Source organism: Panulirus ornatus, chromosome 15, assembly GCF_036320965.1.
Source record: "Panulirus ornatus isolate Po-2019 chromosome 15, ASM3632096v1, whole genome shotgun sequence".
Lineage (NCBI taxonomy): Eukaryota > Metazoa > Arthropoda > Malacostraca > Decapoda > Palinuridae > Panulirus > Panulirus ornatus.
Genome location: NC_092238.1, coordinates 51,094,503 through 51,120,860, shown reverse-complemented (window position 1 = coordinate 51,120,860; position 26,358 = coordinate 51,094,503). Strand labels below are relative to the sequence as shown.

General features: G+C 40.8%; 1 protein-coding gene across 3 annotated transcripts in view; it reads left to right on the top strand.

Annotated features, from left to right (window-relative positions):
* LOC139753873 (uncharacterized) overlaps positions 1 to 26,358 on the top strand; it is a 140,674-nt gene that overhangs the window by 23,705 nt on the left and 90,611 nt on the right. For all 3 annotated transcript variants that reach the window (XM_071670831.1, XM_071670829.1, XM_071670830.1), the window contains exons 2-3: positions 13,232 to 13,434; positions 20,316 to 20,427. In XM_071670831.1, coding sequence (XP_071526932.1) covers positions 20,372 to 20,427 — 56 coding nt within the window. In that variant the 5' untranslated portion in view covers positions 13,232 to 13,434; positions 20,316 to 20,371. The remainder of the gene's footprint in view (positions 1 to 13,231; positions 13,435 to 20,315; positions 20,428 to 26,358) is intronic.

Genomic DNA, 26,358 nt, shown 5'->3' with positions numbered 1-26,358 from the left:
GATACAGCGCTGGTGGCTGATTCATGTGAGAAATTGCAAAAGCTGGTGACTGAGTTTGGTAAAGTGTGTGAAAGAAGAAAGTTAAGAGTAAATGTGAATAAGAGCAAGGTTATTAGGTACAGTAGGGTTGAGGGTCAAGTCAATTGGGAGGTAAGTTTGAATGGAGAAAAACTGGATGAAGTAAAGTGTTTTAGATATCTGGGAGTGGATCTGGCAGCGGATGGAACCATGGAAGCGGAAGTGGATCATAGGGTGGGGGAGGGGGCGAAAATTCTGGGAGCCTTGAAGAATGTGTGGAAGTCGAGAACATTATCTCGGAAAGCAAAAATGGGTATGTTTGAAGGAATAGTGGTTCCAACAATGTTGTATGGTTGCGAGGCATGGGCTATGGATAGAATTGTGCGCAGGAGGATGGATGTGCTGGAAATGAGATGTTTGAGGGCAATGTGTGGTGTGGTGTGAGGTGGTTTGATCGAGTAAGTAACTTAAGGGTAAGAGAGATGTGTGGAAATAAAAAGAGCGTGGTTGAGAGAGCAGAAGAGGGTGTTTTGAAATGGTTTGGGCACATGGAGAGAATGAGTGAGGAAAGATTGACCAAGAGGATATATGTGTTGGAGGTGGAGGGAACGAGGAGAAGTGGGAGACCAAATTGGAGGTGGAAAGATGGAGTGAAAAAGATTTTGTGTGATCGGGGCCTGAACATGCAGGAGGATGAAAGGAGGGCAAGGAATAGAGTGAATTGGATTGATGTGGTATACCGGGGTTGACGTGCTGTCAGTGGATTGAATCAGGGCATGTGAAGCGTCTGGGGTAAACCATGGAAAGCTGTGTAGGTATGTATATTTGCTTGTGTGGACGTATGTATATACATGTGTATGGGGGTGGGTTGGGCCATTTCTTTCGTTTGTTTCCTTGTGCTACCTCGCAAACGCGGGAGACAGCGGCAAAAAAAAAAAAAAAAAAAAAAAAAAAGATGTTTTGGAAGGAGGTAAATAAAGTGCTTAAGACAAGAGGACAAACAGGATCATCGGTGAAGGGGGCTAATGGGGAGGTAATAACAGTAGTGGTGAAGTGAGAAGGAGATGGAATGAGTATTTTGAAGGTTTGTTGAATGTGTTTAATGATAGAGTGGCAGATACATAGCACCCCTACATCTGCCACTCTATCATCAAACACATTCAACATACCTTCAAAATACTCACTCCATCACCTTCTCACTTCATAACTACCTGATATTACCTCCCCACTTGCCCCCTCACTGATATTCCCAATTGCTCTCTTGTCTCATGCATTTTATTTACCTCCTTCCAAAACATCTTTTTATTCTCCCTGAAATTCAATGATACACACTCACCACAACTCTCATTTGCCCTCTTTTTTAACCCTTGCACCTTTCTCATGACCACCTGCCACTTTCTTTCATACATCTCCCAGTAGTTTGCACTACTTCCTTGCAAGTATCATCCAAACGTCTATTTTCTCTTTCACTAACAACCTTACTTCTTCATCCCACCACTCAATACCCTTTTTAATCTGCCCACCTCCCACCTTTCTTATGCCAGTTTGGTTGCTAAGCCACTTAGGCTGAATACAAGTAACCATAGTGATGTATTCAGCAGTTGTAGTTTTAATAGTAAGTGGGTGAAATGGAAATATTTGATTTGTGATATGTTTGCAACAGAATGAGAAACCATGGTAAGTACCAAGACAGAGGAGGAGTGTAATCAAGACATGGTCACTGTGGTAATCTAAGCATGCAACAGACATATTCCAGGAAGAAAACAGCAGAAAAGATATAGGGTATAACGAGATAGCTGAACACTGCAGGAGGCAGAAAAGAATTGCAGATCAAAAAAGCCGTAGCTAACCAGCAAAGGAAAGAATATTTGTAAATGAAATTATGTAGTTTTACTATAAACAGATTAAACTGCCATGATGTAAACAAATTACAAAGCCATGGTGACATCACACACCCCTGCTGTAGAACAACCTTTATTTTGAATCTCTCACTCTTTTCTCTTCCTATTTGTACACAAGCCTTACACCATTTATAAAAATTTTCCACTGCTTCTAGCAGCTTTCCTTCCATACCATATATTCTTAACAACTTCCTTAAGGCATCTCTATCATATATATCATATACTTCTTTCTAGATCCATAAATGCCAAATACAAATCCATCTGTTATTCCAAATATTTCTCTCACACTTTCTAAAATCCCTAATACACACATCCTCTACAACTGAAACCAATATTCCTCCCCAGTCTGATGTTCTGTGTATGCCTTCACCTCCTTTATCACTATTCTCCCATAAAGTTTTACAGGTACATTCAACAGACTTACCTCTGTAGTTGAACGCTTTTCTTTGTCCCCTTTGCCTTTATGCATTAGCTTTATACATGCATTCCATCAATCTTTAGACACCTCATCATGATCCATACATACACCATAAATCCTAACTAACTAATCGACATCACAATCACTCCCTTTCTTAATGAATTGAGTTACAGTAACACCTACTCCAGCTGCCTTGCCACAGTTTATCTTACGAAAGGCTTTCACCACGCTATCTCTCTACACCAAACCACTTTCCTATGACTCTCACACTTCATGTACCATCCTAACTCAAAGACCCTATAACTGCCATCTTGTCATCAAACACATTCAACAGTCCTTCACAATACTCACTCCATCTCTTCACTTCATCACTACTTTTTACCACTTCCCGTTTGCCCCCTTCACATATTATTAACTGCCTTACTGAATATTTTCTTATTTTTCCTTAAGTTAATGCTGCTCACTCACCCCCATCTCTTATTTGTCCTCTTTTTCAACCCCTGCATCTTCCTTGTGATCTTCTGCTGCTCTCTCTTGTACACCTTCCAATCATTTGCACTCCTTTGTTGTAAGTACCACTTAAATGGCTGTCTTTTTCTTTCACCAACACCTTTACTTTTTCATCCTACAACTCTCTACCCTTTCAAATCCCACCTTTTGCATGCAACATGCATCTCTGCCACATGCCGACACTGCTTCCCAAAATATCTGCCATTTCCTACCCACAGCTTTACCTTCATTCACTCTCACCTTTTGCCATTCTACACTCAATCTCATGGTATTCCTTCACACAAGTCTCTTTTCCAAGCTCACTCACTCTCATAACTCTTCTCAGCGACAGTTTCCTCTTTTCTGAAAACCTTTACAAATCGTCACCCTCTGAAAATCTGTACAAATCCTCACTCTCACAAGGTAGTGTTCAGACATCTCACCAGCTGTTTTTCTTGCCACGTTTACATCCAAAAGTCTCTTTTATACACCTATCAATTGATATGTAAGCCAGTAATGCTGCATGACCATCTTTCTTATTAACCTATCTATGCTTGTGTATACCCCTCTTTTTGAATTATGTATTCCAAGTCACCAATCTCTTTTCAGTAAACAACTCCACAAGTTGTTCACCGTTTCCATTCACTTTACGGAATATCCCCATCTTTACTTAATATATTTAGTTTTTGTTAATGTAATGATTATTTGATTATGTGATTATAGAAACATTGTTATTGTCGAAAAATCAATTATTTGGCATGGTTAACGTTCCAAAGGTGGAAGGTTAACAAGAGTTGCCTGTACTCTTTCATCTCCAAGTAAATAATGCTTATGGCTGAATTGGCATACTTCCTTAAGTTCTCAGGAAGTTTGGTACTGAGCTAGCACCAATCTGTGCTTACCTTTTTCATCTTTGTCTAAAAACCTAGACATTTCCTTCTGTTTGGAAGCATGCCTTGGTGCAGTTTAAAAACCTAGACTTTTCCCTCTGCTTGGAAGCTTTCCTTGGTGCAGCTCATTCCTGAGAAGGGAGAGTGCTCCAACCCCTTCTGTTATCTTCAAAGTCTTTGAAACTCTCCAAAATCTCACTACTTCAGACACTTAAAATCCTATTGCCTGCTTTCAGATCATTATTGTACATTTTGCAGTGCTAGGTCTGCTGGTGATCTCCCGTGTAACTCAGCTCTGGTCCTCTTTTCTCATGGATTTTGGTGAAACTTTTGTTGTCGCTCTTAATGTCTCGAAAACATTTGATAGGATGTCTTTGCTGTCTAAACTCCCTTTCTTTAGTTTTAAGGCATCTCCCTGATCTCTGATGCATACTTTCCCCAATGGCCATGTCATTGCAGTAGTTGTCGATGGAGTTACTTCACTCACCCATCCTATCATTACTGGTGATCCTCAAGGGCTCTGTCCTATCCCATACCCTCTTTTTTCTCTGAGCACTTAATCTCTCCTCTGTTTCATCTCATTTTTTCCTCCACTCTTTCCTTTAAAACTTTTTCTCTTTCTCAACCGATCATATTTCCCTAATTCAGACTTGTGCAGCATCTTTTATTGGGAATGGGAAACTTTGTAGATTTGATAGTGCTGGAATGCAGTTTTTCTCTATATCTCTTTTTAAGAATCATACCTATTCACTTTCTAAACACCACAGATAAACCCTGTAATGAAATATAATGTCAGGCGTAACCATATCCTCTGCTCTGGTTTGGAGACCCCACATAATCAACATTATGTTGTTTAAGTGCCATAATTATATATATTGTGAGCAGCTATTTCATATCTTATGGGGTTTATTTACCCGAGTATAGAATACTATTCACACATCTGTTGGCTCATTCTCCACCTCTCTGTTAACTAGAGTTGCATTAGAAGCCTTCTCTCCCATTAATTCTCTTGGGATCACCTCACTTCATCCCTCTCTCTCTATGTGCCACGGTGTTGGAGCTGCCTCTTTATTCTTTTGGTATTATTTTGGCCATTGTTTTCATAAGATATCTGTATGTGTCCCAACCTTCAAGGGGTGGACTCATGGTGTACATGTGGCTGCTGCTTCCCAGTTTCTCTGTCGAGATTGGCCTCTCTAGGATTGGTAGTTGTGATGCCTCCTTTTTCCTTTCAACAGCTTAACTGTGGGATTCCCTTCTTTCTCTTACCTTCCCTCCTCAGGTTTTCTTTTTGGTCAGAAATATAACCCCTTTTAAGTGAGAGTTTCAGTGGCTCATATAATGAAGGACCACTGGAATACAGAGCTCCAGAAATTTGACCCTTTTGCTAAGGGGGGTCTGTGATAGATAAGAACATTAAGAAGTATGAGTGAATTTAACCAGTAAACATAGGATTTTCCAGGCAGATGATAGCTGTCATAATGCAAAAAAAAAAAAAGAAAAAGAAAAAACTTTAGAAAAATATGTACTGAAAAGTTTAGGATATTGAACAGTATTTTGAAGGGAATAGCTGAGTCTTTTGTGATGTTTGGGAATGAAATATTGTTTGTGATATTAGTACATTGTGTTTTTTGTAAAGTCACTGATGAAGAAGACCATTGAATGAGAAAATTGACAGAGTTAGAAATGAGGATGTTACAGTATTATTATTATTATTATGTTGCTCTAGGGCCCTTTTATATGGAACCCTTGAAATTTTGGGGTTTCATTGAATGCAAGATGTGGATAATATGGACTCCTTTGGAATTAGAAATACCTGACAGTGGTTTACTCTTCTTTCCAGTGGTGTTGGTACAGGTGCCTTATTGCTTGTGTTGTTGCTACTTATATGCAGAGAGTTAATGTCAAATGGGGATGTACAGGGAAGATAGAAAATATAGAGTGGAGAGGTTGAAAGGTTAAGATGGAAGTCAAAGATGCTTTGGGCTTGTGTAAGGAAATTTTTTATGTTACTGTATTGGTAAGAAGGTGTTCACAAATATTATGAAGAAAAGGAAGGGAAGAGGGTATGGAGAGGAAGTGTTTTGGTGAGATGTTGTTTGCGTACAGGATTATATGGAGTTCTGAAGAGTTAGAACTGTATGAGTCTTCATGATCCCTGCTGGGGTAAGCTGTGAATATTAACTCCTTAAGTTATCCATTTTTTCCAAAATGTGGTTAAAAAACATTATTTTGTTTACATCTCTGAATTGTATACACATGGGCAAATTAGAATTCAAAATATCTTGATATAGATGTTTTTTAATAAAATATTTTTATAAATAACTTTTATTTATAAAAAAAAAGGGAGCGGGGGGCTGGAAATCCTCCCCTCTCAATTTTTTTTAATTTTCCAAAAGAAGGAACAGAGAAGGGGGCCAGGTGAGGATATTCCCTCAGTGACCCAGTTCTCTGTTCTTAACGCTACCTCGCTAACGCGGGAAATGACGAATAGTTTGAAAAAAAAAGGAAAGAAGTATGTATGTGTATATATATATATATATATATATATATATATATATATATATATATATATATATGTGTGTGTATGTATGTTTTTTTTTTTTTTTTTTCTTCCAAAAGAAAGAACAGAGAAGAGGGCCAGGTGAGGATATTCCCTCGAAGACCCAGTCCTCTGTTCTTAACGCTACCTCGCTATCGCGGGAAATGGCGAATAGTATGAAAGAAAAAAGATTTTTATAAATGTTTTTCTTTAATAAAATATTTTATAATTAGTTACACTTAATACCATGCTAGGATATCTTAGGGATGACAAAAAAGTGTTTATTATATTTGTTATACATTGTCACTGTCTCCTGCGTTAGCGAGTTAGTGCAAGGAAACAGATGAAAGAATGGCCCAACCCACCCATATACACATGTATATACACATACGTCCACACACGCACATATACATTCCTATACATTTCAACACATATATATATATATATATATATATATATATATATATATATATATATATTTTTTTTTTTTTTTTTTTTATACTTTGTCGCTGTCTCCCGCGTTTGCGAGGTAGCGCAAGGAAACAGACGAAAGAAATGGCCCAACCCCCCCCCCATACACATGTACATACACACGTCCACACACGCAAATATACATACCTACACAGCTTTCCATGGTTTACCCCGGACGCTTCACATGCCTTGATTCAATCCACTGACAGCACGTCAACCCCTGTATACCACATCGCTCCAATTCACTCTATTTCTTGCCCTCCTTTCACCCTCCTGCATGTTCAGGCCCCGATCACACAAAATCCTTTTCACTCCATCTTTCCACCTCCAATTTGGTCTCCCTCTTCTCCTCGTTCCCTCCACCTCCGACACATATATCCTCTTGGTCAATCTTTCCTCACTCATTCTCTCCATGTGCCCAAACCATTTCAAAACACCCTCTTCTGCTCTCTCAACCACGCTCTTTTTATTTCCACACATCTCTCTTACCCTTACGTTACTTACTCGATCAAACCACCTCCAGAGCATCTCTATCAACTCTATCATATGCCTTCTCCAGATCCATAAATGCTACATACAAATCCAATTGCTTTTCTAAGTATTTCTCACATACATTCTTCAAAGCAAACACCTGATCCACACATCCTCTACCACTTCTGAAACCACACTGCTCTTCCCCAATCTGATGCTCTGTACATGCCTTCACCCTCTCAATCAATACCCTCCCATATAATTTACCAGGAATACTCAACAAACTTATACCTCTGTAATTTGAGCACTCACTCTTATCCCCTTTGCCTTTGTACAATGGCACTATGCATGCATTCCGCCAATCCTCAGGCACCTCACCATGAGTCATACATACATTAAATAACCTTACCAACCAGTCAACAATACAGTCACCCCCTTTTTTAATAAATTCCACTGCAATACCATCCAAACCTGCTGCCTTGCCGGCTTTCATCTTCCGCAAAGCTTTCACTACCTCTTCTCTGTTTACCAAATAATTTTCCCTAACCCTCTCACTTTGCACACCACCTCGACCAAAACACCCTATATCTGCCACTCTATCATCAAACACATTCAACAAACCTTCAAAATACTCACTTCATCTCCTTCTCACATCACCACTACTTGTTATCACCTCCCCATTTGCGCCCTTCACTGAAGTTCCCATTTGCTCCCTTGTCTTACGCACTTTATTAAGAATATATGGTGTGGGAGGAAAGTTGTTAGAAGCAGTGAAAAGTTTTTATCGAGGATGTAAGGCATGTGTACGTGTAGGAAGAGAGGAAAGTGATTGGTTCTCAGTGAATGTAGGTTTGCGGCAGGGGTGTGTGATGTCTCCATGGTTGTTTAATTTGTTTATGGATGGGGTTGTTAGGGAGGTAAATGCAAGAGTTTTGGAAAGAGGGGCAAGTATGAAGTCTGTTGGGGATGAGAGAGCTTGGGAAGTGAGTCAGTTGTTGTTCGCTGATGATACAGCGCTGGTGGCTGATTCATGTGAGAAACTGCAGAAGCTGGTGACTGAGTTTGGAAAAGTGTGTGGAAGAAGAAAGTTAAGAGTAAATGTGAATAAGAGCAAGGTTATTAGGTACAGTAGGGTTGAGGGTCAAGTCAATTGGGAGGTGAGTTTGAATGGAGAAAAACTGGAGGAAGTGAAGTGTTTTAGATATCTGGGAGTGGATCTGGCAGTGGATGGAACCATGGAAGCGGAAGTGGATCATAGGGTGGGGGAAGGGGCGAAAATCCTGGGGGCCTTGAAGAATGTGTGGAAGTCGAGAACATTATCTCGGAAAGCAAAAATGGGTATGTTTGAAGGAATAGTGGTTCCAACAATGTTGTATGGTTGCGAGGCGTGGGCTATGGATAGAGTTGTGCGCAGGAGGATGGATGTGCTGGAAATGAGATGTTTGAGGACAATGTGTGGTGTGAGGTGGTTTGATCGAGTAAGTAACGTAAGGGTAAGAGAGATGTGTGGAAATAAAAAGAGCGTGGTTGAGAGAGCAGAAGAGGGTGTTTTGAAGTGGTTTGGGCACATGGAGAGGATGAGTGAGGAAAGATTGACCAAGAGGATATATGTGTCGGAGGTGGAGGGAACAAGAAGAGGGAGACCAAATTGGAGGTGGAAAGATGGAGTGAAAAAGATTTTGTGTGATCGGGGCCTGAACATGCAGGAGGGTGAAAGGAGGGCAAGGAATAGAGTGAATTGGAGCGATGTGGTATACTGGGGTTGACGTGCTGTCAGTGGATTGAAGCAAGGCATGTGAAGGGTCTGGGGTAAACCATGGAAAGCTGTGTAGGTATGTATATTTGCGTGTGTGGACGTATGTATATACATGTGTATGGGAGGGGGGTTGGGCCATTTCTTTCGTCTGTTTCCTTGCGCTACCTCGCAAACGCGGGAGACAGCGACAAAGTATAATAAAAAAAAAAAATAATATATATATATATATATATATATATATATATATATATATATATATATATACATATGTTATATATTTTTTTGCTTTGTCACTGTCTCCTGCGTTTGCGAGGTAGCACAAGGAAACAGACGAAAGAAATAGCCCAACCCACCCCCCATACACATGTATATACATACACGTCCCCACACGCAAATATACATACCCATACATCTCAATGTACACATATATATACACACACAGACATATACATATATACACATGCACACATTCACACTGTCTGCCTTTATTCATTCCCATCGCCATCTTGCCACACTTGGAATAACATCCCCCTCCCCCCTCATGTGTGCGAGGTAGCGCTAGGAAAAGACAACAAAGGCCCCATTCGTTCACACTCAGTATCTGTCATGCAATAATGCCCGAAACCACAGCTCCCTTTCCACATCCAGGCCCCACAGAACTTTCCATGGTTTACCCGTGATGCTTCCCATGCCCTGATTCAATCCATTGACAGCACGTCGACCCTGGTATACCACATTGATCCAATTCACTCTATTCCTTGCCTGCCTTTCACCCTCCTGCATGTTCAGGCCCTGATCACTCAAATTCTTTTTCACTCCATCTTTCCACCTCCAATTTGGTCTCCCACTTCTCCTCATTTCCTCCACCTCCGACACATATATCCTCTTGGTCAATCTTTCCTCACTCATTCTCCCCATGTGCCCAAACCATTTCAAAACACCCTCTTCTGCTCTCTCAACCACGCTCTTTTTATTTCCACACATCTCTCATGTGAGAAACTGCAGAAGCTGGTGACTGAGTTTGGTAAAGTGTGGGAAAGAAGAAAGTTAAGAGTAAATGTGAATAAGAGCAAGGTTATTAGGTACAGTAGGGTTGAGGGTCAAGTCAATTGGGAGGTAAGTTTGAATGGAGAAAAACTGGAGGAAGTAATGTGTTTTAGATATCTGGGAGTGGATCTGGCAGCGGATGGAACCATGGAAGCGGAAGTGGATCATAGGGTGGGGGAGGGGGCGAAAATTCTGGGAGCCTTGAAGAATGTGTGGAAGTCGAGAGCATTATCTCGGAAAGCTAAAATGGGTATGTTTGAAGGAATAGTGGTTCCAACAATGTTGTGTGGTTGCAAGGCGTGGGCTATGGATAGAGTTGTGCGCAGGAGGATGGATGTGCTGGAAATGAGATGTTTGAGGACAATGTGTGGTGTGAGGTGGGTTGATCGAGTAAGTAACGTAAGGGTAAGAGAGATGTGTGGAAATAAAAAGAGCGTGGTTGAGAGAGCAGAAGAGGGTGTTTTGAAATGGTTTGGGAATGAGAATGAGTGAGGAAAGATTGACCAAGAGGATATATGTGTCGGAGGTGGAGGGAACGAGGAGAAGTGGGAGACCAAATTGGAGGTGGAAAGATGGAGTGAAAAAGATTTTGTGTGATCGGGGCCTGAACATGCAGGAGGGTGAAAGGAGGGCAAGGAATAGAGTGAATTGGATCGATGTGGTATACCGGGGTTGACGTGCTGTCAGTGGGTTGAATCAGGGCATGTGAAGCGTCTTGGGTAAACCATGGAAAGCTGTGTAGGTATGTATATTTGTGTGTGTGGACGTATGTATATACATGTGTATGGGGGATGGGTTGGGCCATTTCTTTCGTCTGTTTCCTTGTGCTACCTCACAAACGCGGGAGACAGAAAAAAAAAAAAGAAAAAAATCTCTCTTACCCTTACATTACTTACTCGATCAAACCACCTCACACCACATATTGTCCTCAAACATCTCATTTCCAGCACATCCGCCCTCCTGTGCACAACTCTATCCATAGCCCACACCTCACAACCATACAACATGGTTGAAACCACTATTCCTTCAAACATAGCCATTTTTGCTTTCGGAGATAATGTTCTCAACTTCCACACATTCTTCAAGGCTCCCAGGATTTTCGCCCCCTCCCCCACCCTATGATTCTGCTAGCCAATATATATATACATACACAGACATATACATATTTACACATGTACATAATTCATACTTGCTGCCTTTATTCATTCCTGTTGCCACCCCTCCACACATGAAATGACAACCCCCTCCCCCTGCATGCGCATGAGGTAGCGCCAGGAAAAGACAACAAAGACCACATTCGTTGTCAGTCTCTAGCTGTCATGTATAATGCATTGAAACCAGAGCTCCCTTTCCACATTCAGGTCCCACAAAACTTTCCATGGTTTACCCCAGACACTTCACATGCCATGGTTCAATCCATTGACAGCACGTCGCTCCCGGTATACAACTTCGTTCCAATTCGTTCTCTTCCTTGCATGCCTTTTGCCCTCCTGCATGTTCAGGCCCCGATCGCTCAAAATCTTTTTCACTCCATCCTTCCACCTCCAGATTGGTTTCCCACTTCTCCTCGTTCCCTCCACCTCTGACACATATATCCTCTTTGTCAATCTTTCCTCACTCATTCTCTCCATGTGGCCAAACCATTTTAAAACACCCTCTTCTGCTCTCTCAACCACACTCTTTTTATTACCACACTTCTCTCTTTCTCTTTCATTACTTACTCTATCAAACCACCTCACACCACATATTGTCCTCAGGCATCTCATTTCCAACATATCCAACCTCCTCCGCACAACTCTAAAGCCCGTGCCTTGCAACCATACAACATTGTTGGAACCTCTATTCCCTCAAACATACCCATTTTTGCTTTCTGAGATAATGTTCTCGCCTTCCACTCATTTTTCAACGCTCCCAGAACCTTCACTCCCTCCCCCACCCTGTGACTTACATCCACTTCCATGGTTCCATCCGCTGCCAAATCCACTCCCAGATATATAACACTTCACTTCCTCCAGTTTTTCTTCATTCAAACTCACCTCCCAATGGACTTGTCCCTCAACCCTACTGTACCTAATAACCTTGCTCTTATTCACATTTACTCTCAGTTTTCTTCTTTCACACCTATTACCAAACTCAGTCACCAGCTTCTGTAGTTTCTCACCCGAATCAGCCACCAGCGCTGTATTATCAGTGAACAACAACTGACTCACTTCCCAAGCTCTCTCATTCACAACAGACTGCATACTTTCCCCTCTCTCCAAAACTCTTGTATTCACCTCCCTAACAACCCCATCCATAAACAAATTAAACAACCATGGAGACATCACACACCCCTGCCGCAAACTGACATTCTCAGCAAAATCACATACACAGTGGAGGCAACTTTTTATTGAAATCATGGAGCAGGCTGACAAGTGATAGATCCAAATTTATTTGACTCCAGAATCTAGTGTCAGATAAATTAGTTGATGCATCACTGACTGAGCTTTCATCAGCTTGTGTGTCGGCTTTTTTCTCATTGCTAGACTCTTCTCATTCGATATAATCACAAGTATAATATTTCATTGTCACCATCTATTTTGGGATAAAAAAAGGATAGAAATGCTGGTAGAAAGTAAACAAGTCATTCACTGGTTTTCACACGTCTCCCTGTTGTCACATCAGCTTGCGGTGATTAAGCAGTTCATTCACTGCCAGTTATTGATAGAAAAGGAAACTAATCTCACTCCCTAAGTTACCTTGGCCTGTCTCTGAAACAGAATGCAGCTTGTTAACTATCGTATTTTTTTTTGATAAACTTCATCTGAGTATACTTGGGGTAGTGAGGCATGGGTTTAATAAATGCTTAAATGAAAGTGGTGGCTTTGAACAGGAAATTTACAACTAAATACTTGGACACATGCTCTTCATGGGACTTGATGGCCAAAAGTAAAGGTCTTCGAATTTTATCCAGGATAGGAATAAGACAGTTGGAGCAAATTTTGTGTATGGCAGATTTTAGAAAGCAAAAGGCTTGAAAATGTAGCAACTTTCTTAATCTTTGTTAGAGATGGGGTATAATCTTCACTACATCTTTTGTCAAATCGTTTGTTTATTTCATCCACTAATTGGCGTAGTTGCACTTCAAGGATGATTAATATTTTGATAGATTGCAGTAGTAATGTAATGTTTAAGGCTTATTGAACATAATTTTACATAACAGTATTTTATGAGTAAAAAAAATTTCAGATGGAGTTTACGACTGGTTCTACAGGGTGAGTGGCCAGGCTTAGCTCAAATTGTGAAGACTCGCTTGGGTGTGACACTTCAACGATGTTCCAAAGTAGCTGTCTTACAGCCTTTGTGTCACACTCTCCTACCTCTTGTATCAGACCCCTGGGGTCACACGACAAGGACTATCTTCTCTGATTCAGAGATTGAGGATAATGAAGGTATGAAACTGTTAATTAGACTTCTATAAATAAATGTGGCTTTAGAGTAGTACTTGAGCTATCTGCATGTAGAATATTCTGGGACTCCAGTTGTTTCTTTTATGAAAGTTAGTTTAATGCTAGAGTTTCAGTTGTTTGCTAAGATGAGAGTGTGAATATTTCTTTTAGAAATGACTATTTTGTTGTATGGGGGCAATAGCTTCATTTCAGTGATTTGTATAATCACTTGCAGCATAGGTTTATTTATCAAAAATCCAGTGAATCAAAAACTGGTTATACTTATAGAGGGAAAATTCCCTGCATGAAAGGAAATCCAAAGATCAAAATTTCTGGCCTGAATTCATTTGTATCAAAAGTGATTGTATCACAGTTATGTTATGCAGTTTGATTTGTAGATACATCAAGTTGAAAGTAAGGCTGATTTTCTGTACCCAGTAAGCCAGGAGGGCTGTGTAGTGACTTTTTTTATTTAATCATACTAACGCTTATGATGGCATCTAGACACTTTAGAGAAGACAGTGATTTTTTTTTGTAAGAAAAGGATTCTTTAAGTGAGAAGATAGTAGTTTGATATGTTAGATTAAGTTCTTGAGAGAGAGAGAGAGAGAGAGAGAGAGAGAGAGAGAGAGAGAGAGAGAGAGAGAGAGAGAGAGAGAGAGAGAGCATTTAACTGCAAGTTGGCTTATGAAAAAGCTGTTTTTATGAAAAGATTAAGATTAGAGAGTCTTGCAATTTTTTTGTAAGTGGTTAAGGAATTTTAAGTGTGACATAGCACTCCACATCCAGGCCTGACAGACATTGCTATGGTTTTTCCCAATTCGGTCTACTGATAGCACATCAACCACTGTATACCATGATATTCCATTTCCTCTAATGCTTGCCTTTCTCCCTCCTCTGTGTTTAGGCCCTGAGATATCTTAAGATTGACATGGTTTTGACATATGGAGAGATTGAGTAAGGAAAGGCTAACAAAGAGGATATATATGTCAGAGGTGGAGGGAACAAGAAGCAGGAGACCAAACTGGAGGTGGAAAGATGAAGTGAGAAAGATTTTGAGTGATTGGAGCCTGAACATACAGGAGGGTGAAAGGCGTGCAAAGAATAGAGTGAATTGGAACGATATGGTATACTGGGGTGGACATGCTGTCAATGGATTGAACCAGAGCATGTGAAGCATCTGGGGTAAACCATGGAAAAGTTTGTGGGGCCTGGATGTGGATGGATAGGGAGCTGTGGTTTTGGTGCATTACACATGACAGCTAGAGACTGAATGTGAATGAATGTGGCCTTTTTGTCTGTTTTCCTGGCACTACCTCACTGAAGCAGGGGGTAGTGATGCTGTTTTCTGTGGCATGGGGTAGTGCCAGGAATGGATGAAGGTAAGCAAGTATGAAGATGTACATGTGTATATATGTCAGTTTTTCTCTATTCAAACTTACCTCCCAATTAACTTGTCCCTCAACCCTACTGAACCTAATAACCTTGCTCTTATTCACATTTACTCTCAGCTTTCTTCTTTCAAACACTTTACCTAACTCAGTCACCAGCTTCTGCAGTTTCTCACCCGAATCAGCCATCAGCGCTGTACCATCAGCAAACATCGACTGACTCACTTCCCAAGCCCTCTTATCCACAACAGACTACATACTTGCCTCTCTCTCTCTAAAACTCTTGCATTCACCTCCCTAACAACCCCATCCATAAACAAACTAAACAACCATGGAGACATCACGCACCCCTGCCGCAAAGTGTCGTTCACTGGGAACCGTTCATTTTCCTCTCTTCCCACTTGTACGCATGCCTTACATCCTCAATAAAAACTTCTCACTACTTCTAGCAACTTACCTCCCACCCCATATACTCTTAATACATTCCATAGAGCATCTCTATCAACTCTATGATATGCCTTCTCCAGATCTATAAATGCTACATACAAATCCATTTGTTTTTCTAAGTATTTCTCACATACATTCTTCAAAGCAAACACCTGATCCACACATCCTCTACCACTTCTGAAGCCATACTACTTTTCCCCAACCTGATGCTCTGTACATGCCTTGACCCTCTCAATCAATACCCTCCCATACAATTTTCCAGGAATGCTCAACAAACTTACACCTCTGTAATCTGAACACTCACCTTTATCCCCTTTGCCTTTGTACAATGGCACTATGCATCCATTCCACCAATCCTCAGGCACTTCACCATGAACTGTACATACATTGAATATCCTCACCAACCAGTTATATAAAATGCATAAGAGAACGAATGGGAACATAGGTGAAGAGGGTTAACGGGGAGGTAATAGCAAGTAGTGATGAAGTCAGAAGGAGATGCTGTGAGTATTTTGAAGGTTTGTTGAATGTGTTTGATGATGGAGTGGCAGATATAATGTGTTGTGGCCTGGGTGGTGTGCAAAGTGAGAGGGTCAGGGAGAATGGTTTGGTAAAGAGAGAAGAAGTGGTGAAAGCTTTGCAGAAGATGAAAGTTGGCAAGGCAGCGGGTTCGGATGGTATTGCAGTGGAATTTATCTAAAAAGGGAGTGACTGTGTTGTTGATTGGTAAGGATATTTATTCAATGCATGTATGGATCATAGTGAAGTGCCTGAGGATTGGCGGAATGCATGCATAGTGCTGTTGTACAAATGTAAAGGGGATACAGGGGAGTGTTCAAATTACAGATATATATGTTTGTTGAGTATTCCTGGGAAAGTATATGGGAGGGTATTGATTGAGAGGGTCAAGGCATGTACAAAGAAACAGACTGGGGAAGAGCAGTGTGGTTTCAGAAGTGGTAGAGGATGTGTGGATCAGGTGTTTGCTTTGAAGAATGTATGTGAAAAATACTTAGAAAAACTGATGGATTTGTATGCAGCATTTATGGATCTAGAGAAGGCATATGACAGGGTTGATAAGAGATGCTTTGTGGAAGGTTTTAAGAGTATATGGTGTGGGAGGTAAGTTGCTAGAAGCAGTGAAAAGTTTTTATTGAGGATGTAAGGCATGTGTACGAGAAGGAAGAGAGGAAAGTGTTTGGTTCCCAGTGAATGTCAGTTTGCGGCAGGGGTGCATGATGTCTCTATGGTTGTTTAATTTGTTTATGGATGGGATGGTGAGGGAGGTGAATGCATGAGTTTTGGAGAGAGGGGCAAGTGTGCAGTCTGTTGTGAATGAGAGGACTTGGGAAATGAGTCAGTTATTGTTCGCTGATGATACAGCGCTGGTGGCTGATTTGGGTGAGAAACTGCAGAAGTTGTTGACTGAGTTTGGTAAAGTGTGTGAAAGAAGAAAGTTGAGAGTAAATGTGAATAAGAGCAAGGTTATTAGGTTCAGTAGGGTTGAGGGACAAGTTAAGTGGGAGGTAAGTTTGAACGGAGAAAAACTGGAGGAAGTGAAGTGTTTTAGATATCCGGGAGTGGACTTAGCAGCGGATGGAACCATGGAAGCAGAAGTGAGTCAAAGGATGGGGGAGGGGGTGAAGGTTCTGGGAGTGTTGAAGAACATGTGGAAGGTGAGGATATTATCTCGGAGAGCAAAATGGGTATGTTTGAAGGAATAGTGGTTCCAACAATGTTATATGGATGTGAGGTGTGGGCTATAGATAGGGTTGTGCGGAGGAGGGTGGATGTGTTGGAAATGAAATGTCTGAGGACAATATGTGGTATGATGTGGTATACCGGGGTCGACGTGCTGTCAGTGGATTGAACCAGGGCATTTGAAGCATTTGGGGTAAATTACGGAAATTTTTGTGGGGTTTGGATGTGGAAAGGGAGCTGTAGTTTTGGTGCATTACACATGAGAGCTAGAGACTGAGTGTGAACGAAAGAGGCCTTTTTGTCTTTTCTGGTGCTACCTCATGTGTGCGCTGAGGGAGGGGATGTCATTTCATGTGTGGCGGGATGGTGACGGGAATTGATGGAGGCAGCAAGTAGGAATATGTACATATGTATGTATGTATATGTCTATGTATGTATATGTATGTATACATTGAAATGTATTGGTATGTATGTGTGCATGAGTGGGCATGTATGTATATACACGTGTATGTGGGTGGGTTGGGCCATTCTTTCGTCTGTTTCCTTATGCTAATGAGGGAGACAGTGACAAAGTATAATAAAAGAAATTATGTTATAGGTCTTTCTTCATCTGTTTCCTGGCACTACCTCCCTCATGCAGGAAATGGTGATCAAGTATGATAGTAATAGTAATAAAATATACGTATATCCTGTGGGTAGGGGAGAAAATGTTTTACCTCCATATTCCCTGAGTATCAGGAAACTAAGGAGATCAGGAGCCAAGCAGGGAGTGCTCATCCTCCTTGTAGGCTCAGACTTGGGTGACTAAATGTATGTAGATGTAACCATGATAAGAAAAGATGAGAGAGAGTTGTATGTTTTTGAGGATTGAAACATGAATCATTTGTCTCTTAGGTGAAGCAGAGCTCAAGGACAAAGGGGAAGAATGGTTTGGAAATGTCTCAGGAGTAGAGTCAGGGCTTGGTGAAACGACAAGAGCTAAGGCAGGAGTAACATTATTTTGAAGCAGGAGTTGTGGGAGTGTGTGATAGTGTAAGGAAGTAAAGTGTAGATGGATGTGGACAGGGAGAAATGGGTGATTAGTGCTTATGGACCTTGCCATGACAAGAGAGATCATGAGAGACAGAAGTTTTGGGAGCAGCTGACTTCAGTTTTAGCTATTTTGATGGAAGATTTAAAAGTGAAGTTGATTAATGTGGCATTTTTGGGTGTAATTGTGAGTACTTAGGGTATTCAGTAATGTGAATGGAAATGGTGAACAGCTGAAAAGGTAAATGTTATGGGTGAAAAGAGAACCTTGAGAATAAGTGAGCTTGAAAAAGCTTGGGTGAAGAAATACCCGGATGAATTTAGTATAGAATTGCAGTCGGTGAAAGTAAACAAAGCTAGGGGAGTTTGTGAATAATGGGAGATACTTAAGGAAGCAGTGCTGGCATATGCAAGAGGTGCATGTGGCATGTGGTAGGTTGGAGTTGGGCAGGTTAGCAAGGGTAGTGAGTAGAGGGATGAAAGTGTGAAATTGTAAGGGAAAGAGGAAAAAAAAAGGATATAGATGGTACTGACAGTGAAGGAGTGCAATTGATTGGGGGATGCATAAGAGAAAGTGGTAAGGGGTTAAGAGGAAGGCATAGGGGTTGAAAAAGGGGAGAAATGGGAATAAGGGTAAGCTAGTATTGGTAATTTTACAGGAGAACAACAAGACATTTTAGAAGGGGTTTAATAGTGTGTGAAAAACAAGAGCACAAATGGGAACATCAGTGAAAGGGTCAAATAGGGAAGTGGTAATAGGTAGTGATGAAGTGAGGGATGAAGTGAGTATTTTGAAGGACTGTTAGATGTGCTTAACAATAGGGTGGCAGTTGTAGGCTGTTTGACTCTGGGAGTTGTGCAAAGTAGGATTCATTGAAAGTGTTTCAGTGAAGAGAAAAAGAGATGGTGTAGTAAAAGCCTTGCGCACGATGGCAAAGCGGCTGGAGTGGATGGTATGACAGCTGAATTTCTTAAGAAAGGGGATTACTGTTATTAATTGGTTAGTTTGGATTTTGTATATATGGATCTTGGTGGGGTGCCTAAGGATTGGCTGAATGCTTGTATAGTGCCATTGTATAAAGGTAGGTATGACAAAGTTGAGTTTTTTAATGTATCTTGTAACTTGTATGAGAGAGTGGTGAATGAGAAGATGGAGGCTTGTACATTGCATCAGATTGTGGAGAAAGACCTTTGTTTCAGGAGTGATAAAGATGTATGGATCAAGTGTTTGCCAGGGAAATTGAAAGATTTGTATGTGGCATTTATGGATTTGGAGAAAGCAAATAATAGGGTTGGTAATGATGCAGAGAGGAGTGTGAGTGGTACTTGTTGAAGGCTGGTTTGTGATAGGGATATGTGATATTACCATGGCTGTTTAATTTGTTTATGGATGGGGTTGTGAGGGAGGAAAATACAGGGGGTGAGATGGTCTGGCAAGTTTCAGTTGTTGTTTGTAAATGTTAGAGCATTGGTGGCAGACTTGAGTGAGAAACTGCAGTAGTTGGTTTCTGACTTTGTGTGAGTGTGTGAAAGGAGGAAGTTGGATGCTTTAAAGGTTTGAAACCTGAACACGCAGGAGAATGTAAGGCATGATAGGGATATAGTGAATTGGAGCAATGTGTGATATGGGACAGTTTGCTGCCAGTGAGCTAAACCAAAATCTAAAAGCAGTTGGGTGAAACAATGAAAAGGTCTGCGGGGTCTGGTTGTGGATAGGGGGCTATAGTTGCAGTGCATTATACATGACAGCTAGAGTAGGAAGGAGTGAATGAGGCCATTTCTTCATCTGTTCTTGGTGCTACCATTGCTAACATGACTAACAGGGGGAGGGGATGTCCATTTTTGCCCAAAATCCATTTTTGATACGATATACAATATACAGTAATACAATATGCAGTTCACACACTTTAACTCCTCTATCACTTGATGCCGTTTTGAATTGTAAGGATTACAAAATTGTTTAATGAATAAAATCAGAATTCCTTCTATACAACCTGACTGCATCATAACTTGAGACAGACTGAGACTGAAACGAAGTGAGTATACCCCATGCTACCAAAAACAAGTGCACTATGAAATGCGCATGGGGTGGCATTTGAGATTTTAAATTTTTTTTTGAATGATTATTGATTAATGTATTATTTTTTGTCTGGTCCATTAAATCAGGTACCGTTAAATTGAAGGTTTACTCTATGAAAATAAAGTAGGTGCTGTTGTTTATATTTTTACTTTAAATATCAGTGCATTACTTAGTAATGTGATGCATGTAATTCAAGCTTCTGCATTTATAAATACTTTAACTCCTGTTTGTTTCAGCTGCAAAATATATCTCAAACGAGACCTGGGAAGTAGTACGTGTACGTGTCGACACAATGGTTGAGTCACGCTGTGAGGAGCTAGCCTTCCGTGTCCTCAAAGTTTGTATTAGGTATGGATACATAATGTTTTGTTTATAACCGTATGAGTGACTTTCAGAGTATATACAATGAAATTCTTTTGTGAGAATTCATATTGACATTGAATTGTTTGTGAAATTCTGATAAAATCATCATTACAGATATTGACACATATACCGTGGTTAATATCTTATCGGTGACATTAACTATCTATCTATGTATCTCTGACGCCTGTTTCCTCCAGAAACTCCCATCAAGGGGGTGACCATGGCAAAAGAGTGTCCACTAACCCTTGTCCTTACATGCTTTCCTGGCATACGCTGTTTCTTGCATTCTTTGACCATTCTCTTACTCCGCTATTCTTCCACCATTTCTCTCCCTCCATTATTTTTTGTCTATTTCTCCATGTAACAGGTGGTCTTCCTCTCACACCAACTGCTTTAAGTGTAGCATCATACTCTTTCCTTGTAAATTCCCCATCTTGCATTCTTTCCACATATCCAAATCATCCCAAAGTATTGTGTTTCACCCACTCTACCACTCAACAATTCATTATCTTTGCATTCCTTGCTTGATTTTCTCCCTCAGTGGTGTTAACATATATTTTGGGTAGTTTATTAAATACTTACAGAAGATAGAAAGTTGAGTGTAAATATGAATAAGAGCAAGGTTATTAGATTCAGCAGGGTTGAGGGGCAAGTTAATAGGGATGTAAGTTTGAATGGAAAAAAATTGGAGGAAGTGAAGTGTTTTAGACATCTGGAAGTGGACTTAGCAGCAAATGGAAACTTGGAAGCAGAAATGAGTCACAGGGTGGGGGAGAGGGCAAAGGGTGTGGGAATGATGAAGAATATGTGGAAGGAGAGAATGTTATCTTGGAGAGCAAAAATGGCTGATTGAAGGAATAGTAGTTCCAGCAATATTATATGGTTGCAAGGCATAGGCTATTGATAGGGTTGTGCAGAGGAGGGTGGATGTGCTGGAAATGAAATGTTTGAGGACATGTGGTGTGGTGGTTTGATCGAGTAAGTAATGTGTGGTAATAAAAAGAGTGTGGTTGAGAGAGCAGAAGCGGATGTGTTGAAATGGTTTGGACATATGGAGAGAATGAGTGAGGAAAGGTTGACAAAGAGGATATATGTGGCAGAGGTGGAGGGAACAAGGAGAAGCGGGAGACCAAATTGGAAGTGGAAGGGTGTAGTGAAGAAGATTTTGAGTGATTGGGGCCTAACCATACAAGAGGGTGAGATTTGTGCAAGGAATAGAGTGAATTGGAACAATGTGGTATACCAGGGTCATTCTGCTGTCAGTGGATGTCAACCAGGGCATGTGAAGCATCTGAGGTAAACCATGGAAAGGTCTGTGGGGCCTGGATGTGGATAGGGAGCTGTGCTTTCGGTGCATTACACATGACAGCTGGAGACTGAGTGTGAACGAATAGGGCCTTGTTTTGTCTGTATTCCGGACACTACCTCGCTGAAGCAGGGGATGGTGATGCTGTTTTCCTGTGGGGCAGGGTAGTGATGAGAATGGATGAAGGCAAGCAAGTATGAATATGTACATGTGTATGTATGTGATATCTGCATATGTGTATGTATATGTATGTATATGTGTGTGTTTATGTACATATATGTGTATATGAGTGGATGGGCCATTCCTTGTCTGTTTCCTTGCGTTGCCTCGCTGACGCAGGAAACAACGATTATGTATAATAAGTAAGTAAGTAATAATGTTTGTATGAGTGGATGGGTCATTCTTTATCTGTTTCCTGGTGCCACCTTGCTGACACAGGAAAGTGTTCATGTATAATAAAAAACATTTAAAACTTGCTCACTGTTTTCTGCCAAGCGAGGTAGCTCCAGTAACAGACAAAGAACGACCACATTTGTTAACATCCACTATCTAGCTGTCATTCATTGATTCTTTGGTGGTGGGTGAAAGATTGAGAAAGGCTGTGCTAGATGCTAGAGTTGTGAGAGGATTTTTTAGAGACTGACCATTTTGCTGTTCTTGTGGTGAGGATCAGGGAGAAAAGGAGGAATGGTGCATGGAAGACGAGAGGTGAAATGTTGGCAAGTGATATGAGACAGAAAGAATGCAGGAAGGTGTATGAAAGGAGGGTGACTGAAAGTTTAGATGGGAGTGCAGTAAATGTAGTGGTGCAGTCATGTGTGAATGAGGTGTTTCAGATTTTCGGAGAAAGACAGTTAAAGGTTGTAGGATTATTATTTAGATACAAGGTCGTGAGATATAAGAATGAAAAGGAAAATTCATATTGGATGGCTAAGATAAGAAATGGTGTGGAAGAGAAGTATATGGCATATGGTAAATTGCTTGAAAGGAATGTCCTAGCAGAAGTCCAGCAAAAGGGGAGAGAAGAATATAAGATGTGTAAGTGGAATGTTAAGAAGCTGATAAAAGAAAGCAAAGAAAGAGAAGATGAAGGTTTTGGAAGAAAGTTAAGTAAAAAGTTTAGAGAAAATAAGAAATTGTACTGGAAGGAGGTGAAAAAGGAAAGAGTTGGATGTAAGGGTGGAAATATTAATGTGAGAAGTAAGGAAGGGGAGTTGCTGAATCAAAAGGAGGATGTGAAAGGAAGGTGGAAAGAATGTTTTGAAGAACTGATGAATGTTGGAGAAGATGAGGCAGCAGTTACATGCATGGGTATGGAGGATGGAAGGAAGAGGATATAAGTGCAAGAGCTTATAGCAAAAAGGGAATTAGAAAGGGCAATAATGAGACACCTCGAGTACATGGAAATACAGCTGAAGTGGTGAATTATGGAGGAGAAAGTGTGATAGAGTGGATGTATATGATATGTAATTAAGCGTAGAAACAAAGGCTTGTGCCTGAGGATTGGGTGAAAGCTGTAATTGTTCCTTTATTTACAGGAAAAGGTGCTAAAGATGAATATAGCAATTATAGGGGAATAAGTCTGTGTAGTATATCAAGAAAACTGTTGATTGATTGAGTGATGGAAGTGACTGAACACAGTAATTAAGGAGCATGGGGTTTTTGGGAAAGGTAGGTACGTGAGGATTAGATTTTTGTTTTGGAAATGTTTGTGGGAAAGTATCTAGCAAAAGGTAAGAAGTTGTATACAGCTTTTATGGATCTGGAGAAAGCGTATGACAGACTTGTGTGGAATGCTTAAAGGGATGTGTTAAGGATGTATAGGTTCGGGGGACAACTGTTGGATGGTGTGAAAGCCATCTTCGTAGTAGCAAATTAGTGTGTAAGGGTGTATGGATAGTTGAACGAAAGTTTCAGTAAATATGTAGGTGAGCCAGGTCAGTGTAATGTCACCATGGCTTTTTAACATATATATGGATGGAGTGATAAGAGAGATAAAAGCATAACTTGAGAATGGGTGCAGAGATGGGGTGTAGCAGTGAGGTGTGGTAGTAAGTCACAAGCCTGTTTGTGGATGATACTGTGTTGTTTTCTGAAAGTGAAGAGTTTTTGCAGAATCTTGTAAATGTCTTATGATGTGAGCAAACGTAGGCGATTGAAGGTAAATGTGAGTAAAAGTAAAGTAATGGTGTTTGAAATTATAGATCTTGTAAGAACCTATAGAATGAAAGAAGAAAGTGCATGGAGCTGTGTTATAGATATTAGGGGAGAAAGACTGGAAGAGGTGTGAGAATTTAAGTATTCAGAAGCTATCTCGGATAAGTTTGGTGATATGGAAGGAGAGATTGGATATAGCAGTACAGGGTAGAAGAGTCACTGGATCCCTTGATAGAATAGAATAATGAAGGGTAGAAGTGTAAGTATGGAAATGAATAAAGGATTAAAGGACAGCATGATCCAACCAACTCTCACCCATGCAGCCAAACATGGACATTGATTGAGTTACAGAGGTCAAGAATCCAGGCTGTCAAAGTGAGCTGTTTTGGAGGAGCATATGGTATGACTAAATGGAATGAAGAGAGAAGTGAAAGGGTGTATGTGAGATATGTTATGGCAGGGAATGCAAAAGGAATGAATTGTGGAGTGGTAGAGTGATGAAGCATAACACTTTGAGGCGTTTTGGGAATGTGGAAAGAACACAAGACTGAGAGTTTACATGGAAAGGATATGATAGTACAAATAAAGGGGTTGGTGTGAGAGGAAGATCACCTGTGACATGGTGATTTAAAGTGGAAGAGTAATGGAGGGAGAGAAATGGTGGAAGAATGTGTGGAATGGTATATGTGAGGGAGGCATGTAAGGAGTAAGGACAGGGATAAGTAGACTTTTGCTGTGGCCACCCACTTGATGGAAGTTCTTGGAGGTAATGGGCATCAGAGATATAGATATGTAGATCAAAAACCTTATGGACCCAAAACATGGACCCAGATTACTTTAGTAACATTGCCAGTTTCATGCCCAGACATCTGCTGATGGTAATTGAAGCCAGAGGAGAGATGAGTACTAAAGTGTAAGTGTAACATTGCATTTGTAAATATATGGGGGCAACAAGGTTTTTTGCAGATACTGTATCTTCTCTGTTGTGGCTAAATCATTTCATACATACTTGTCTTACCACTACACCTCTTTCTTACCCTATCATTTCTTTTTCAATCAAGCCTCCTCTCACTGCTTAATATATTTTCCTCATACATTTAATTTCCAACACATCCACTGTTTTCTCTACTTATGTCTTCTTTTTATGTAGGGCCCATGCCGCTTATTGATGCATCATTCAGTCGGACTAATGTACTGTCAAACCTACCCAGCTTTACCCTGACAGATGGTGACCTCTCTCCCTAAACATTCCTCATTGAGCCCATTCCCCTCACCTACCCTGTGACTTACTTCAGCTGCCATATCCGCCTTCAGGTATCGAAAGCAATCCACTTCTTCCAGGTTCTCTCCATTCAGACTTACACTCCAGCCAGTCTCTATTTCTCCATGCTAAACTTATTAACCTTACCATTATTTGCATTAATTCTCAGCTTTCTCTATTCTCACTCTCTCAAACTTGGAAATTACCTTTTGCAGTTTCTCACTTACATCTGATGGGAACTGACTCACCACCCAAGCTAGAATCAACAGTAATTTGGTCTTGTGACATCAGTTTTGATTTCATGGAATGGGAAAGAAGTGGTATAGAAGGTTTATGCAAATTTGAATTTTAAGAAAGATTTTTTTTTTTTTTTTTGTCGCTGTCTCCCGCGTTTGCGAGGTAGCGCAAGGAAACAGACGAAAGAAATAGCCCAACCCACCCCCATACACATGTATATACATACGTCCACACACGCAAATATACATACCTACACAGCTTTCCATGGTTTACCCCAGACGCTTCACATGCCCTGATTCAATCCACTGACAGCATGTCAACCCCGGTATACCACATCGATCCAGTTCACTCTATTCCTTGCCCTCCTTTCACCCTCCTGCATGTTCAGGCCCCGATCACACAAAATCTTTTTCACTCCATCTTTCCACCTCCAATTTGGTCTCCCACTTCTCCTCGTTCCCTCCACCTCCGACACATATATCCTCTTGGTCAATCTTTCCTCACTCATTCTCTCCATGTGCCCAAACCATTTCAAAACACCCTCTTCTGCTCTCTCAACCATGCTCTTTTTATTTCCTCACATCTCTCTTACTCTTACGTTACTTACTCGATCAAACCACCTCACACCACACATTGTCCTCAAACATCTCATTTCCAGCACATCCATCCTCCTGCGCACAACTCTATCCATAGCCCACGCCTTGCAACGATACAACATTGTTGGAACCACTATTCCTTCAAACATACCCATTTTTGCTTTCCGAGATAATGTTCTCGACTTCCACACATTCTTCAAGGCTCCCAGGAATTTCGCCCCCTCCCCCACCCTATGATTCACTTCCGCTTCCATGGTTCCATCCGCTGCCAGATCCACTCCCAGATATCTAAAACACTTTACTTCCTCCAGTTTTTCTCCATTCAAACTTACCTCCCAATTGACTTGACCCCCAACCCT